Source organism: Salmo trutta, chromosome 24, assembly GCF_901001165.1.
Source record: "Salmo trutta chromosome 24, fSalTru1.1, whole genome shotgun sequence".
Classification (NCBI taxonomy): Eukaryota; Metazoa; Chordata; class Actinopteri; order Salmoniformes; family Salmonidae; genus Salmo; species Salmo trutta.
Genome location: NC_042980.1, coordinates 37,850,011 through 37,867,818, shown reverse-complemented (window position 1 = coordinate 37,867,818; position 17,808 = coordinate 37,850,011). Strand labels below are relative to the sequence as shown.

At 45.2% G+C, this 17,808-nt stretch overlaps 1 protein-coding gene across 1 annotated transcript in view; it reads right to left on the bottom strand.

Moving 5' to 3' along the window:
- The window catches only part of LOC115161247 (importin subunit alpha-4), a 28,293-nt gene extending 14,607 nt beyond the window's left edge, over positions 1-13,686 (bottom strand). Inside the window, exons 1-6 of the mRNA XM_029712056.1 lie at positions 13,502-13,686; positions 11,271-11,315; positions 3,693-3,782; positions 811-840; positions 656-708; positions 271-366 (exon numbers count right to left, since the gene is read on the bottom strand). Coding sequence (XP_029567916.1) covers positions 271-366; positions 656-708; positions 811-840; positions 3,693-3,782; positions 11,271-11,315; positions 13,502-13,570 — 383 coding nt within the window. The 5' untranslated portion in view covers positions 13,571-13,686. The remainder of the gene's footprint in view (positions 1-270; positions 367-655; positions 709-810; positions 841-3,692; positions 3,783-11,270; positions 11,316-13,501) is intronic.
- Between the last annotated feature and the right edge of the window lie 4,122 nt (positions 13,687-17,808).

Sequence of the window (17,808 nt, the reverse complement as noted above, 5' to 3'; positions counted from 1 at the left end):
TGTGTGTGTGTGTGTGTGTGTGTGTTCTCCTGACCACAAGGTCCTGAGAATGGGGAAATATTTTGTTTGGGTTGGCTCCAGAGAAAATGGGCCAAGGGACTGTCCTGTGCCTGACACACACACACACACACACACACACCTTATCTGCATCATATCTCCTAGACATGAATCCTGTCAGACTACAGGATTACCTCCCAGTAAATGCCCCAACAGTGCATTAGTAGAGACAGTCAAAGAGAGGACATTGGTCTGAGGCAGCAGCAGACTCACTTGTCATCTCTCTCCAGACATTTGACTAGGATGGGCAGGATGCCCGACTTTATCAAGTCATCAATGGGAGGGTTTCTGTCACTGGAGAGGAGTTTTCTGACGGACACAAAAACAGGAAGTGTTATGTTTCAGTCATGGAGTAGAAAACAGGGTTTGAAAGATACAAAGCAGAGATTAGTGTAAGGTGATCACACGGCTTACTGTACTTGTTAGAATTGGGGTTAGGGAAAATATTATTTTCACAATAAACTTAACCCCAAACCTAAAAATAGACATTTACAAGTGTGGACCAGCCAAATGTCCTCACTTCTCAGAATTGTAGTTGGTTTACTATTCTTGTGAAGACTTCTGATACGTATAGTAAAACTTATACACACACTTTTACCTGGCAGCCTGTACGGCACTGAGCTGGACCACAGCGTTATTACTAGTAGCATTCTTCAGCGATAGAGAGAATGAGAAAACACGTTACAGCACCACACTCAGAGGATGTTTTTTAGTTAACAAGTAGGCATGTGTGTACATGAAGTTGAGGCTGACCTGTAACATGACTTCTAGTGTGATGTTTTGCTGTAAAGACAGAAGGGAGAACATCAGTACCAGGTTACAGATCAACATGAGGGGACGGGATAGAATTCACATAAACATCCATTTAACAGATCATTCTGTGACTGCTGCTGAGTTGGTGTTGACCGGCCGGCTGAGGCCGTGTGAGCTCACAGGCTGAGAATGTCATGCTAGCCAATCACCACACTTCACCTTGTAGCAGCTGAACCAGGCCAGCCCAGGGCCTATTGCTCATTTCATTAGCTTAGTGACAGGTCTCCAGTCAGCAGGGTGAAAAAGCTTCTCTGAATGTATCATTCCACCCCCCTGTGGATCCCCATACAGTGCCTTCCACCCCCCTGTGGATCCCCATACAGTGCCTTCCACCCCCCTGTGGATCCCCATACAGTGCATTCCATCCCCCTGTGGATCCCCATACAGTGCATTCCACCCCCCTGTGGATCCCCATACAGTGCATTCCACCCCCCTGTGGATCCCCATACAGTGCATTCCACCCCCCTGTGGATCCCCATACAGTGCCTTCCACCCCCCTGTGGATCCCCATACAGTGCCTTCCACCCCCCTGTGGATCCCCATACAGTGCATTCCATCCCCCTGTGGATCCCCATACAGTGCATTCCACCCCCCTGTGGATCCCCATACAGTGCATTCCACCCCCCTGTGGATCCCCATACAGTGCATTCCACCCCCCTGTGGATCCCCATACAGTGCATTCCACCCCCCTGTGGATCCCCATACAGTGCATTCCACCCCCCTGTGGATCCCCATACAGTGCATTCCATCCCCCTGTGGATCCCCATACAGTGCATTCCACCCCCCTGTGGATCCCCATACAGTGCATTCCACCCCCCTGTGGATCCCCATACAGTGCATTCCACCCCCCTGTGGATCCCCATACAGTGCATTCCACCCCCCTGTGGACCCCCATACAGTGCATTCCACCCCCCTGTGGATCCCCATACAGTGCATTCCACCCCCCTGTGGATCCCCATACAGTGCATTCCACCCCCCTGTGGATCCCCATACAGTGCATTCCAAAAGTTCTCAGAGCCCTTGACTTTCTCCACATTTTGTTACATTACAGCCTCATTCTAAAATTGACATTTGTGTAATATATATTTTTATTGTTCTCAATCTACACACAATACCCCATACTGACAAAGCAAAACCAGGTTTTAGAATAAAAAAAAAAGTAAACTGAAATATTACATTTACATAAGTATTCAGACCCTTTACTCAGTACTTTGTTGAAGCACCTTAGGCAGCGATTACAGCCTTGAGTTTTCTTGGGTATGATGCTACAAGCTTGGCACATGTATTTGAGGGAGTTTCTCCCATTCTTCTCAGCAGATCCTCTCAAGCTCTGACAGGTTGGATGGGAAGCGTTGCTGCACAGCTATTTTCAGGTTTCTCCAGAGATGTTCGATCGTGTTCAAGTCTGGGCTCTGTCCGGGCCACTCAAGGCAATTCAGAGACTTGTCCCGAAGCCACTCCTACGTTGTCTTGGCTGTGTGCTTGGGTTGTTGTCCTGTTCGAAGGTGAACCTTCACACCAGTCTGAGGTCCTGAGTGCTCTGGAGCAGTTTTTCATCATGGATCTCTCTGTACTTTACTCTGTTCATCATTTGCTCGATTCTGACTAGTCTTCCAGTCCCTGCTGCTGAAAAACATCCCCACAACATGATGCTGCCACCATGCTTCACCATAGGGATGGTGCCAGGTTTCCTCGAGACGTGACGCTTGGCATTCAGGCCAGAGTTGAATCATGGTTTCATCAGACCAGAGAATGTTGTTTCTGAGTCTTTAGGTGCCTTTTGGCCAAATCCAAGCAGGCTGTCATGACTTTTACTGAGGAGTGACTTCCGTCTGGCCATTCTACAATAAAGACCTGATTGGTGGAGTGCTGCAGAGATGGTTGTCCTTCTGGAAGGTTCTCTCATCACCAGAAGAACTCTTGAGCTCTGTCAGAGTGACCATTAGGTTCTTGGTCACCTCCCTGACCAAGACCTTTCTCTCCCGATTGCTCAGTTTGGCCAGGTGGCCAGCTTTAGGAAAGGTTTTGATGTTTGTAAACTTCTTCCATTTAAGAATGATAGAGGCCACTGTGTTCTTGGGGACCGTAAATTTTTTCGGTACCCTTCCCCAGATCTGTGCCTCAACACAATACTGTCTCGGAGCTCTACGGACAATTCCTTCGACCTCATGGCTTGGTTTTTGCTCTGACATGCAGTATAAATAGTGGGACCTTATATAGACAGGTGTGTGCCTTTCCAAATCATGTCCAATCAATTGAATTTACTACAGGTGGACTCCAATCAAGTTGTAGAATCATAACAAGGATGATCAATGGAAACAGGATGTACCTGAGCTCAGTTCCGAGTCGCATAACAAAGGGTCTGAAAACTCATAAAACAAGATGTTTTTAATTTGTAATAAATTTGCAAAAATGTATGAAAACCTGTTTTCGCTTTGTCCTGAGGTATTGTGTGTGTGTGTGATTATATGAGGATTTTTTTTTTTAAATCCATTTTAGAATAATGCTGTAACGTAACAAAAATGTGGAAAAAGGGAAAGGACTGAATACTTTCGATGCACTGTACATCATACAAACCATAGAGAGACCAGAGGGTTGAAGACCCATGTCTACATTACAATGTCACACAGAAATGGACTGTATAGCACGAACACAATGTCTAATGTCAATCGATCTCCAGGAGGGTTGGCCACACCTGTCCGGCTGGTCCTACCTGACAGATAATCTAGGCAGTACATTTCCATCTGTAACAAGTCTCTCGTCTTAGAGATAGCCAGCCCAGCGCAATAGCAAATGGGTCGCTAAAGTGACATCACACCCACCCCTTTGAAGTCGGAGTCTATGTCGGAGTCCTCAAGACTGTCCTCCTGTGGGACGTTCCTCTTCTTCAGTAGATGTTTGTCTCGTTTGTTCTGATGGAAGAGAGGGAGAGATTAAAGAATAAACCAATACATTGATGAATACTGAAATATATGAGAGTAGCAACACTAACTCCTACAGCACCAACACTTAAGTGCAAGCTGGATATCGGTCGAAAAACAGCTGACCCTCGCATCCCTAGGATGTGTGTCATCTCTGGGACCGGAGTCTGCCTGCCCAGAGACATCTGGGATACAGTTGGGGACAAAGTACAAACCCTGTGTTGCTATGGGGATGTCCTCTACAAGATTACTCAACTTTAGATACAGTGCCTTCAGAAAGTAATCACACCCATTGACCTTTTCCACATCTTGTGTTACAAAGTGAGATTAAAATGGATGTCATTTTATTGTCATCAACTATCTACACAAAATACTAGAATGTCAAAGTGGATTAAATTTTTATAAAACACTAAATACACTGCATCTTGTTTACATCAGTATTCAATCCTCTGAGCCAATACACGTTAGAGTCACCTTGAGCAGTTGTGGAATATGTTTATTCTGTGCAGGCTTCCTTTTCACTGTGTCATTTAGGTTAATATTGTGGATTAACTACAATGTTGTTGATCCATCCTCAGTTCTATCACAGCCATGGTGAAATCACAGAGCAGTTCCTTTCCTCCAACAGTTAGTAAGGGCGCCTGTATTTTTCTACTTACTGGGTGTATTGATACACCATCCAAAGTGGAATTAATAACTGCACCGTGATCAATGGGATAGTCAATGTCTTTTCTTTTAAGACATCTACCAATAGGTGGCCTTCTTTGCGAACCATTGGAAAAACTTAATGGTCTTGGTTGTTGAATCTGTGCTTAAAATTCACTGCGACCTTACAGATAATTGTGTGGGGTACAGAGATGAGGTAGTCATTTAAAAATCAAGGTAAACACTATTACTCAACACAGAGTGAGTCCATGCAACTTATGTGACTTGTTAAGCACATATTTACTCCAGAACTTACACTACGTAACCAAAAGTATGTGGTTTCTGGTCGTTGAACAACTCATTCCAAAATCATGGAGTTGGTCCTCCCTTTGCTGCTATAACAGCCTCCACTCTCCTGGGAAGGCTTTCCACTAGATGTTGGAACATTGCTGCGGGGACTTGCTTCCATTCAGCCACAAGAGCATTAGAGAGGTCGGGCAATGATGTTGGGTGATTTGGCCTGGCTCGCAGTCCCAACTCATCCCAAAGGTGTTCGATGGGGTTGAGGTCAGGGCTCTGTGCAGGCCAGTCAAGTTCTTACACACCGAAAAACCATTTCTGTATGGACCTCGCTTTGTGCACGGGGGAGTTCTGCTGAAACAGGAAAGGGCCTTCCCCAAACTGTTGCCACAAAGTTGGAAGCACATAATCACCTAGAATGTCATTGTATGCTGCAGCATTAAGACTTCCCTTCACTGGAACTAAGGGGCCTAGTCCGAACCATGAAAAACAGCCCCAGACCATTATTCCTCCTCCACCAAACTGTACAGTTGGCACTATGCATTGAGGCAGGTAGCGTTCTCCTGGCATCTGCCAACCCCAGATTCGTCCGTTGGACTGCCAAGCGTGATTCATCACTCCAGAGAACGCGTTTCCGCTGCTCCCATAGTCCAATGGCGGCGAGCTTTATACCACTCCAGCCGACGCTTGGCATTGGTGCATGGTGATCTTAGGTTTGTATGCGGCTGCTCAGCCACGGAAACCCATTTCATGAAGCACCCAACGAACAGTTTTTGTGCTGACGTTGCTTCCAGGGGCAGTTTGGAACTTGGTAGTGAGTGTTGAAACCGAGAACAGACAATTTTTACGCGCTACACCAGTCCCGTTCTTTGAGCTTGTGTGGTCTACCACTTCGCCACTGAGCCGTTGTTGCAGAGCTCTCCAGTCAGGTCATTATACTGCCAATGTATGTCTATGGAGATTGCATGGCTGTGTACTCGATTATATACACCTGTCAGCAACGGGTGTGGCTGAAACAGTCAAATCTACTAATTTGAAGGTGTGTCCACATACTTTTGTATATATAGAGCATTTAGGCTTTCTGTAACATGTCGGATCAATTATTTACTTATTTTATGCCGGCCATGTTATTTTAGTGTGGGGCAAACAGAGAGAATGCATGATCGAGAGGAAGAGAGAGCTGTTGCGTCGCGAGATCTCTACCTGAAAATACATTATCTAAATGATTGATAGTTGGTATTCAGCAGTCATAAAAGTAAGCCTTATTTACTTTGAAGAACTAGAAAAGTGATTGTCAGACAGCAGCTCTATAGAGATGACTTGGAATGAAATCGTCAAATGCAATATACACAACAACTGAAATATTTTATTAAAGTGAATAAATGACAGGTAAGTGGTAACCAGTAATGGGCAGTCACTACCATCATGGGACTGTGTTGTAGGGCATTCAACCCACATGATGCATAGCGCATTTAAAATGTTGGAAAAAAATCATAACCGAAAATCAAAATTATTTTTTAAATAATTGAACCAACCTTAAAAAGCACTAAGAGACACATCAACTGTAAGGCTCCTAGGGTACAGTGAGACACACCCCAACTGTAAGGCTCCTAGGGTACAGTGAGACACACACACCAACTGTAAGGCTCCTAGGGTACAGTGAGACACACACACCAACTGTAAGGCTCCTAGGGTACAGTGAGACACACACCAACTGTAAGGCTCCTAGGGTACAGTGAGACACACACACCAACTGTAAGGCTCCTAGGGTACAGTGAGACACACACACCAACTGTAAGGCTCCTAGGGTACAGTGAGACACACCAAATGTAAGGCTCCTAGGGTACAGTGAAACACACAAACGCACACGCAACAAAGATGAGCAGACAGACACACTGGTGTTGAAGAGTGTGAAAGACACACACACACACACACACACACACACGCTCGGCATGTGAGGCAGTGGTAGGAGGGATATCCCTTGGTCTACATTCCAGTGTGTGCTGCAGTGCCGGGCCGTGGGTCACTGCTTGCGATTAACCAGCCCTGTGCTGCTCTCTGCTCCGGCAGGCAGCACCAACAGACCCTGTTCTCCCTCACCCGCTATATCACCCATCAACAGCCATGTCTCACTCTCTGTATCAGTGGTAACTTCCCTGTTTCTCTTCCTCAACCAAGTGACTCAGCAAATCCCAATCAGCATCATGAAGTAAAAAGAGTGAGCGACAGACTCAAAAGCCTTGACGAGGGGGATTGTTTTAACGTCTGAGGAAAAAAAACAGGAAGTGGAAGGAGAGTTAAGAGTGTGTCAAAGCCCAGAGGGGGGTCTAGCAGAGGAAGACAGTAGGGGGGAGGAAGTAAGATTCAAAGCCATGAACAGGGTACTCTTTTGCGTCGGAGAGATCAGAGTCAACATAAGAGCAGCGGATTGTTAGACATGAGTGACAGAGATAGCTACGTATCACAGGAGGGGGGAGGGGTCAGAGCAACCCTTCAGTCTCTGGCTCTTTACAAAGGTGTAAACAGAGCAGCTGCATGACTACCATACTAATTGGGTGTATTGTATCCAACACAGTACAACCTGTATATTAAAGGATTCAGATTCAAGCCAATTTTTGCTAGATCTGAAAATGTGGTCGGAAGCTCCGTATGGAGGGTGTGACACAATTTTGGAGCCTCTGGAGGCCAAATTGAGCTCTGTACCAAATGTTTAAACAAATGCGGAGGGCTCCGAATAGCTCCGCATTGACATGATTGGTTGACGGGTAGGTGGGGGCGGGGAGGTCCTGTATAAACAAACTCACTTCCTTGAGAACTTCCTTCACAACAGCTCTGCACTGCGAAACGCAAGTACACTATACAGTACCAGTCAAAAGTGGACACCTACTCATTCAGGGGTTTTTCTAAAAAAATAAAAAATCTACATAGTAGAATAGTGAAGACATCAAAACTATGAAATAACACATATGGAATCATGTAGTAACCAAAACAAAATATATTTGAGATTCTTCAAAGTAGCCACCCTTTGCTTTGATGACAGCTTTGCACACTCTTGGCATTTTCTCAACCAGCTTCATGAGGTAGTCACCTGGAATGCAATTCAATTAACAGATATGCCTTGTTAAAAGAAGGAAAGAAATTCTACAAATGAATGCGTTTCAGCCAATCAGTTGGGTTGTGACATGGTAGGGTTGGTATACAGAAGATAGCCCTATTTGGTAAAAGACCAAGTCCGTATTATGGGAAGAACTGCTCAAATAAGCAAAGAGAAATGACAGTCCATCATTACTTTAAGACAAGTTTCTTCAAGTGCAGTCACAAAAACCATTGAGCGCTATGATAAAACTGTCTCTCATGAGGACAGCCACAGGAAAGGAAGACACAGAATTACCTCCACTGCAGTTCATTTAAATTAACTGTACCTCAGATTGCAGGCCAAATAAATGCTTCAGAGTTCAAGTAACAGACATCTAAACATCATCTGTTCAGAGGAGACTGCGTGAATCAGGCCTTCGTGGTCAAATTGCTGCAAAGAAACCACTACTAAAGTACACCGATTTAAAGAAGAGACTTGCTTGGGCCAAGAAACATGAGCAATGGACATTAGACCAGTGGATGTCTGTTCTTTGGTCTGATGAGTCCAAATATGAGATTTTTGGTTCCATCTGCCGTGTCTTTGTGAGACGCAGAGCAGGTGAACAGATGATCTCTGCATGTGTGTTTCCCACCGTGAAGCATGGAGGAAGTGGTGTGATGGAGCTTCGCTGGTGACACTGTAGGTGATTTATTTAGAATGCACGACACACTTAACCAGCATGGCTACCACAGCATTCTGCAGTGATATGCCATCTGGTTTGAGCTTAGTGGACTATCATTTGTTTCTCAACAGGACAATGACCCAAAACACTTCCAGGCTGTATAAGGGCTATTTAACCAAGAAGGAGAGTGATGGAGTGCTGCATCAGATGACCTGGCCTCCACAATCAACCGACCTCAACCCAATTGAGATGGTTTGGGATACGTTGGACCGCAGAGTGAAGGAAAAGCAGCCAACAAGTGCTCAGTATATGTGGGAACTCCTTCAAGACTGTTGGAAAAGCATTCCTCATGAAGCTGGTTGAGAGAATGCCAAGAGTGTGCAAAGCTGTAATCAAGGCAAACGGTGCCTACTTTGAAGAATCTCAAATACAAAATATATTTTGTTTTAGTTACTAGTGCAAATAGTAAAAATAAAATAAAAACCCTTGAATGAGTAGGTGTCCAAACTTTTGACTTGTACTGTATATACAAAAGTATGTGGACACCCCTACAAATTAGTGGATTGGGCTATTTCAGCCACACCCGTTGCTGACAGGTATATAGAATTGTGCACAGAGCCAAGCAACCTCCATAGACAAACATTGGCAGTAGAATGGCTTTACAGAGGAGCTCAGTGACTTTCAATGTGGCAGTGTTATAGGATGCCACCTTTCCAACAAGTCAGTTTGTCAAATTTCTGCCCTGCTACAGCTGCCCCAGTCAACTGTAAGTGCTGTTATTGTGAAGTGGAACCGTCTAGGAGCAACAATGGCTCAGCCTCTAAGTGGTAGGCCACACAAGCTCAGAACGGGAGCGCCGAGTGCTGAAGCGCGTAAAAATTGTCTGTCCTCTGTTGAAACACTCACTACCAAGTTCCAAACTGCCTCTGGAAGCAACGTCAGCACAACAACTGTTCATCGGAAGCTTTGTGAAATGGGTTTCCATGGCCGAGCAGCTGCACACAAGCCTAAGATCATCATGTGCAATGCCAAGTGTCGGCTGGAGAGCTGTAACGATCACCGCCATTGTACTCTGGAGCAGTGGAAACGCGTTCTCTGGAGTGAATCACACTTCACCATCTGGCAGTCTGATGGACGAATCTGGGTTTGGCGAAGCCAGGAGAGCATTACCTGCCCGAATGTATAGTGCCAACTGTAAAGTTTGGTGGAGGAGGAATAATGGTCTGGGGCTGTTTTCCATGGTTCGGGCTAGGCTCCTTAGTTCCAGTGAATGGAAATCTTAATGCTACAGCATACAATGACATTCTAGACGATTCTGTGCTTCCAACTTTGTGGCAACAGTTTGGGGAAGGCCCTTTCCTGTTTCAGCATGAAATGGTTTGTCGAGATCAGTGTGGAAGAACTTGACTGGTCTGCACAGAGCCCTGACCTCAATCACATCGAATACCTTTGGGATGAATTGGAACGCCAACTACGAGCCAGGCCTAATAGCACAACATCTGTGCAAGACCTCACTAATGCACGTGGCTGAATGGAAGCAATGTTCCAACAGTGGAAAGCCTTCCCAGAAGAGTAGAGGCTGTTATAGCAGCAAAGGGGGGACCAACTCCATATTAATGCCTGTGATTTAGGAATGAGATGTTCGAAGAGCAGGTATTCACATACTTTTGGTCATGTAGTGTATTAATGCCCTGACTTCTGCAGAGGCCGTATCACTGTAAATGCTGCAAGGCCAATGCAGGAGTCAGATTGACCATGTAGCACCTTTCAGCAGGCAAGCACACCAAGCATCTCAGGATAGATTACATCTGAATATATTTTTTAATCTCTGTTAATCCCTAGGATGTAGTCTGTTAGTGATCATCACTAAGTCTGATAGTACAGTATACAGATACAGTACACAGGTCTGCAGATCAAGGTGAAGGGTAGTGACATGTGGAGGGAGTGGCTGAATGACTAAGGTGAATAAGAATTGGGCTAACAGTTTCAGGGGTCAGTTACGGTCAAGGGCTCCATCCAAACTGGGATTCCCATGAGATCCCTGGGAGTTAGTGATGGGGGGGTGGATTTATACAGTTACATATCTGGATATTATTTTTGACTATATGACAAAATATCGCAATATTATTTTTGTGCTAGTTTGCTGTACCAACATTTTTTTTTTTTGGGGGGGGGGGGCACTTATATCCATGACTCTCATCCCTCTGCAGCAGACATTTGGTGAGCAATATGTTTGCAACATCGAATAGCAATAAAATCACAGTACATATGTAATCATGAGAATGGAAATACATATTGTATCGTGATAATATCGTATCGTGAGGTCCCTGGCAATTCCCAGCCCTACTGGAAGTAGGGTTAAATTGCTCTTAGGTTGATCTAACAGTCAGTTTGGCTTTTTTCCGAATTTTGGTTGGGATCTAGGGAGGATAAACTGATCCTAGATCTGTGCCCAAGAGCAGTAGGTCAAACAAAGATACCCATGAGGTCACAGTGAGGAGGCAGTTTACATGGGTCAGAGGTAAATCCAGAGGTGAAAGGTCATGGTTGGAGACAGAGTGTGTTAGACTGGGGTTAGTGCCTCTATAGAGAAGGGGATCCTTCTGTATGGATGGAGGAATACCCAGTCTGTCTGGGGTGAGACACAGGGTGAGAAAGAAACAGCCTGTTTAAAGGTCTGTGTAAGCAGAGGTGAATACTAATACAGGGAGCAGTAGAAGCACCCCTACAAAGTCGTGAATCACCAAAAATATTCAAATGAGGCTTCTTCACTAACCTTTCTCAGTTCCACTGTCACGTCATTTCGATGTCTTCTCATAGTCTGGAACACAAACAATGCAATATGAGAAAGAGAATAATTCATTTATAAAAACATTTTTAAGGAGAGTTCTTCATAACAACATCTCTCTGGACTCAGGTCAGAACATAGGAATTTTCGGGGACTAATATGTAAACTAACACCACTGGATGTGGTTACGGTTCAGGTTAATCAATGTGTTTGTGTACCAGTATTAGTGAGCGTGTCCCTCTGCAGCAGAGAGATGGTGAGAAATGTGTTTGAAACATTGAATCGGAATAGAATCGCATCGGCACCTAAGTATCATGATAATATCGTATCGTGAGGTCCCTGGCAATTCCGAGCCCTAACCGGTGTGTTCGTAGTCCACTCATTGCTGTGAGCTGGTCTCAGATCTTGTGACTGTCACTGCGGTTCATATTGCCATCCTAAATAGCCCCTTACGTCACGTGGGTCAGTAACATCATATACAGCCTTGGTCTGGTCTTACCCATGTCTAGGGAGGCTGAGGTGCAGAGAACCTGAGTGAGACACCTTCCCTCTCTAACAACCAGACAGTGTCCCAGTCAGAGCATCGGTGTGAGCACCGACTAGATCAGCAGAGGGCCAGTGTGGGTCGATGCAGGCTTTTGTTCTAGCCAAGCACTAACACATCCAATTAATCTAATCTGGATTCAGATTGAAGACAATGATTAGTTTATACATATATTAGGCTGTAGCCTGAACATAGCTTGACCAGCGTACCCGTGTCCTGAGTCAACAGTGAGTGTTTGCCCCCTGGATACAGTGACCTGGGATGAACAATTAAGTCCAAGGCCACAACACTGACTGAGCAAATCCAAACATGTTAGACTTTACAGAGCAAAGCAGATATTTGATAAGTAATGCTGGCTGCATCTCACATGATGTCCCATAAGGCTGTTCAGTGAGAGACAGTTGAACTGGGAGGAATTGGCCAAAGTTGCCCCTTCTGATGGAGCAGGGTCAGATCATCCTAGTGGTTATGGTCAGGATTTGGGTTAACCAAACTCATCCTAGATCTGTGGCTATGGGACCAAACCCCCAATGAATGATTTTCCCACTGCCCACCCCACTACTATAGAGAGTGTGTGCCAAATTGTTTTAGTAATCAACCATTGCAGGAACAAATAACTCTCTGGTCCCAGATCAGTGCTGCTTAGGGGTTATTCTACCTCCTGGCCCCTCCACTAGGCCCCAGATCGGGTTGCACCTCCAGGGAGAACCCAAGCTAGACATCCAGGATGCCAGAAATAGCCCTAGTGACGCACTTTGCAATGTCTGCCTGTCCATCATAGTAGCCATGTGTTTGTAACGTTAGCTCGCGGTTTCAAAACAACCACTTATGGGACTGGTCCACATCCCATGGTTTTAGATGGCTCCCAAAGACAAATCAACTATCTTCATCTACTATTTAGAAAACCCATTCCAGCCTTCATACACTGGGGATGTCTGAAAGATGCCTTTTTGTATAACTCTGTAAAGACATAGAACTGAGTGTGTGCGTTATTGTCAAAGATAGCACGGCTAACCAATATAAATACGTTAAGTCAGTATGCCATAGTTTAACATTGATAGCTCGGCCATAAGATACCGACCTAACGTTATGCGGATAACAAGACGATGTGTGGTGGAACTAGCAAGTAAACCAATTCAAGTTATCGTTAGCATGCAGTCCTAACATAATAATTACATCGACATATTAACCGAGCTAACTAACTAGCTTATATAAACAGCTAACTATAAGAACATTTACTGCACAGGCAGTCGTTCAAAAATGCCTATTTTAGCTGGTCACAGTTAGCTAGCTCATTATTGTTGGACAAGGGTAACGTTATTAACCAAAAAGATATCGAGCTACTCTAAGTTCTGAACAGGGTTCAGTTAGAAAGTCTATGTAGCTAATACATGCTTTTCCTAACTACCGTCTTTGGATTTGGCCAGTTGGGCTGTCACCTATATTCTGCTTTCAAAACAGGTGGTAGTTAAGTGTTTAGGTAACCAGCTAGGTAATAGTTCGTCGTTAGCGAAGCCGGCTGACCACATTGCTAGCTTACGTTACAATCTTTGCTTGCAAGCTAGCTAGCTAACAAGGCTTCATCAAAAGCTTGTCAGACAAGGCCGGTGAATATAGCCGGTGTCTAAAGTCAAATCCAACACGAATCACTGGTAAACCGCTCTATCCAACATACCTCGACATCGCGTCCCTTGTTTTTGAAGCTCTTGATACGGTGGTTATCCAAGTCGGCGTTTTCTGCCATGTCTGTCTGTTTGCTTGGTTGGTTGGTTGTGAGTACTCCGGCGTTTGGTCTCCAGTGAAAGGCAGAGCACTGTAAATATACTGCTGAGTACAGAGGCGACTAGACCTATATTCAGATGGCTAGTATGAGGGAGGAGCTCGGTGACAGGATATCCTATTTTTGATAGGATGTTTTAGAAATGGCTCGCAAGGCCATCACCATGGTTATTTTTTAAATATCATTCATTTAAAACATTTTGAACATATGCAGACACCTTAGTAAATCATGTACCTTGGCTTAGCCAATAAATATTTTCCTATCAGGATTTTGACCTATTCACTACATGGTACACGGTGTCATAAAGGTATCAGTAAGAGAGGCCTGTGAATCAAACCAAAATCAAATCAAACTTTATTTGTCACTTTATTTGCCGAATAAAACAAGTGTAGACTTGACCGATTTTCCCATCATGCTCCAATACGGCCCAGTCAATGTTAATGGGGGCCTGTTTGGCCCGCCTTTTCCTGTAGTCCACGATCAGCTCATTTGTCTTGCTCACATTTAGAGAGAGCTTGTTGTCCTGGCACCACACTGCCAGTTCTCTGAGCTCCTCCCTATAGGCTGTCTCATCGTTGTCGGTGATCAGGCCTACCACTGTTGTGTCGTCAGCAAACTTAATGATGGTGTTGGAGTCGTGCCTGGCCATGCAGTCATGGGTGAACAGGGAGTACAGGAGGGGACTAAGTACACACCCCTGAGGGGCCCCAGTGTTGAGGATTAGCGTGGCAGACATGTTGTTGCCTACCCTTACCACCTGGGGGCGGAAGTCCAGGATCCAGTCGCAGAGGAAGGTGATTAGTCTCAGGGTCCTTAGCTTAGTGATGAGCTTCATCGGCACTATGGTGTTGAACGCTGAGTTGTAGTCAATGAACAACATTCTCACATAGGTGTTCCTTTTGTCCAGGTGGGAAAGGACAGTGTGGAGTGCGAATGAGATTGCATCATCTGTGGATCTGTTGGGGCGGTATGCGAATTGAAGTGGGTCTAGGGTATTCGGGAGGATGCTGTTGATGTGAGCCATGACCAACCTTTCAAAGCACTTCATGGCTACAGACGTGAGTGCTACAGGGCGGTAATAATTTAGGCAGGCTACCTTTGCTTCCTTGTGCACAGGGACTATGGTGGTCTGCTTGAAACATGTAGGTATTACAGACTCGGTCAGGGAGAGGTTGAAAATGTCAGTGAAGACACTTGCCAGTTGGTCCGCGCATGCTTTGAGTACACGTCCTGGTAATCTGCTTTGTGAATGTTGACCTGTATAAGATCTTGCACACATCGGCTACCGAGAGTGTTATCACACAGTCATCTAGAACAGATGGTGCTCTCATGCATGCTTCAGTGTTGCTTGCCTCGAAGCGAGCATAAAAGACATTTCGCTCGTCTGGTAGGTTCGTGTCACTGGGCAGCTCGGGTCTGGGTTTCCCTTTGTAGTCCGTAATAGTTTTCAAGCCCTGCCACATCCGACGAGCTGGTGTAGTAGGATTCAATCTTAATCCTGTATTGATGCTTTGCTTGTTTGATGGTTCGTCTGAGGGCATAGCGGGATTTCTTATAAGCGGCAGATCTAGCCTTTAGCTTGATGCGGATGTTGCCTGTAGTCCATGGCTTCTGGTTGGGATATGTACGTACGGTCACTGTGGGGACGACGTCATCAATGACTGAGGTGGTATACTCCTCAATGACATTGGATGAATCCCGGAACATATTCCAGTCTGTGCTAGCAAAACAGTGTTTGTTTGTGTGCTTACTATTCACATCAAATTGTGAAAAGGGGAAAACAATAGAAAATATGTCTACTATATGTAGTTTCTATAAAACCCATCTCCATTATGAAATGCATGGCAAGGTTTGTATGATTCCTTTATCAAAGCATGCCTTATGGTGTTTTCACATTTAGTCAGTCCTCTTTAAAGTGAGCTCTGGGGTGAAGAAAAAGCTAAATAACTCAGTTCACTTCGTATTCACACTGCCCTTGCCTTTAAATGAGGACTCAACTAATTTGCCAGTTCACTTCAACTATTTAGAAAGGAACCAATATCTTTTTCCAACATGCACTCTGGGTTTTAACAAAGTGTAGGACAAGCCATTCAATCAGAATGCATTATCGGACAGCTAGATATACCTACTTACATTTTGGAAGCTAATAGACTGCATTTAGTTAAAATATGAGACATAATAATTGCAATCCGTAGTTACTATTAACATTTGATTGCTATTTATTCTGTAACCAATAGAATAACTGCAGAATAAATAATGCTGTAATTGAAAATTGTACACCCAAGGTAGGCTACTGCCCCTTTAAGAGCTAGAATAGATTTTGTGCCCTGTTGTGATTCTTACCAAATCTGTTGTCTTCTCACACTATTCAAACCCCACAATCAATTAATAGTTTAAAGCTCTCTTAGCCTTTAGATCACATATTGCAAACAAGTCATCTGAACTAAAAACGTCCTTGACAATCAGTAAAAAATATCCAAAAACAGCAAAAAAAAATCCTGCAAAACTGCACATCAGCTTCTCTTTTGTGGCAACAATGTGAGTTTTTTTGGCAGGGGAAAGGGTGTTACAGTAGTCTAGTGTGTCAGGGTTTATGGCAGGGGAAACGGTGCTGCAGTAGTCTAGTGTGTCGGGGTTTATGGCAGGGGAAACGGTGCTGCACTAGTCTAGTGTGTCAGGGTTTATGGCAGGGGAAACGGTGTTACAGTAGTCTAGTGTGTCAGGGTTTATGGCAGGGGAAACGGTGCTGCAGTAGTCTAGTGTGTCAGGGTTTATGGCAGGGGAAACGGTGCTGCACTAGTCTAGTGTGTCAGGGTTTATGGCAGGGGAAACGGTGTTACAGTAGTCTAGTGTGTCAGGGTTTATGGCAGGGGAAACGGTGCTGCAGTAGTCTAGTGTGTCAGGGTTTATGGCAGGGGAAACGGTGCTGCAGTAGTCTAGTGTGCCAGGGTTTATGGCAGGGGAAACGGTGTTACAGTAGTCTAGTGTGTCGGGGTTTATGGCAGGGGAAACGGTGTTGCAGTAGTCTAGTGTGCCAGGGTTTATGGCAGGGGAAACGGTGCTGCAGTAGTCTAGTGTGTCAGGGTTTATGGCAGGGGAAACGGTGCTGCAGTAGTCTAGTGTGCCAGGGTTTATGGCAGGGGAAACGGTGCTGCAGTAGTCTAGTGTGTCAGGGTTTATGGCAGGGGAAACGGTGCTGCAGTAGTCTAGTGTGCCAGGGTTTATGGCAGGGGAAACGGTGTTACAGTAGTCTAGTGTGTCGGGGTTTATGGCAGGGGAAACGGTGTTGCAGTAGTCTAGTGTGCCAGGGTTTATGGCAGGGGAAACGGTGCTGCAGTAGTCTAGTGTGCCAGGGTTTATGGCAGGGGAAACGGTGTTGCAGTAGTCTAGTGTGCCAGGGTTTATGGCAGGGGAAACGGTGCTGCAGTAGTCTAGTGTGCCAGGGTTTATGGCAGGGGAAACGGTGCTGCAGTAGTCTAGTGTGTCAGGGTTTATGGCAGGGGAAACGGTGTTGCAGTAGTCTAGTGTGTCGGGGTTTATGGCAGGGGAAACGGTGTTACAGTAGTCTAGTGTGTCAGGGTTTATGGCAGGGGAAACGGTGCTGCACTAGTCTAGTGTGTCAGGGTTTATGGCAGGGGAAACGGTGTTGCAGTAGTCTAGTGTGTCAGGGTTTATGGCAGGGGAAACGGTGCTGCACTAGTCTAGTGTGTCAGGGTTTATGGCAGGGGAAACGGTGTTGCAGTAGTCTAGTGTGTCAGGGTTTATGGCAGGGGAAAGGGTGTTACAGTAGTCTAGTGTGCCAGGGTTTATGGCAGGGGAAACGGTGCTGCACTAGTCTAGTGTGGGAATAACGACAAGTGAACCTGGGGAGCTTTGCGTTCACATTGTCCTAAAAAAAAGGAACCGGACCGCAGAATTCAAGTGAACCAAACTCAGACCACATCTCAAGATGGTCTCAGTTCAGTTCGGTGCCTCTTTTGAGTGGTCCGAGTTCCTTTGGAGTGTTCACGCTGTACAAAGAAATAAGCGAACCGCACTGAGTTCACAAAAATTGTCTGAAAGGGACCAAGTGTGAAAGCACCCTTAGGTGTTGTGCGAAAAGCTTAGCCACAATTTGTTCAAGCCGAATGTTTTTAACTTTTCTAAAACAAACACAACCCCCTCCCCACATACTATTAAACCAATGAGTTCCAAAATAGTTA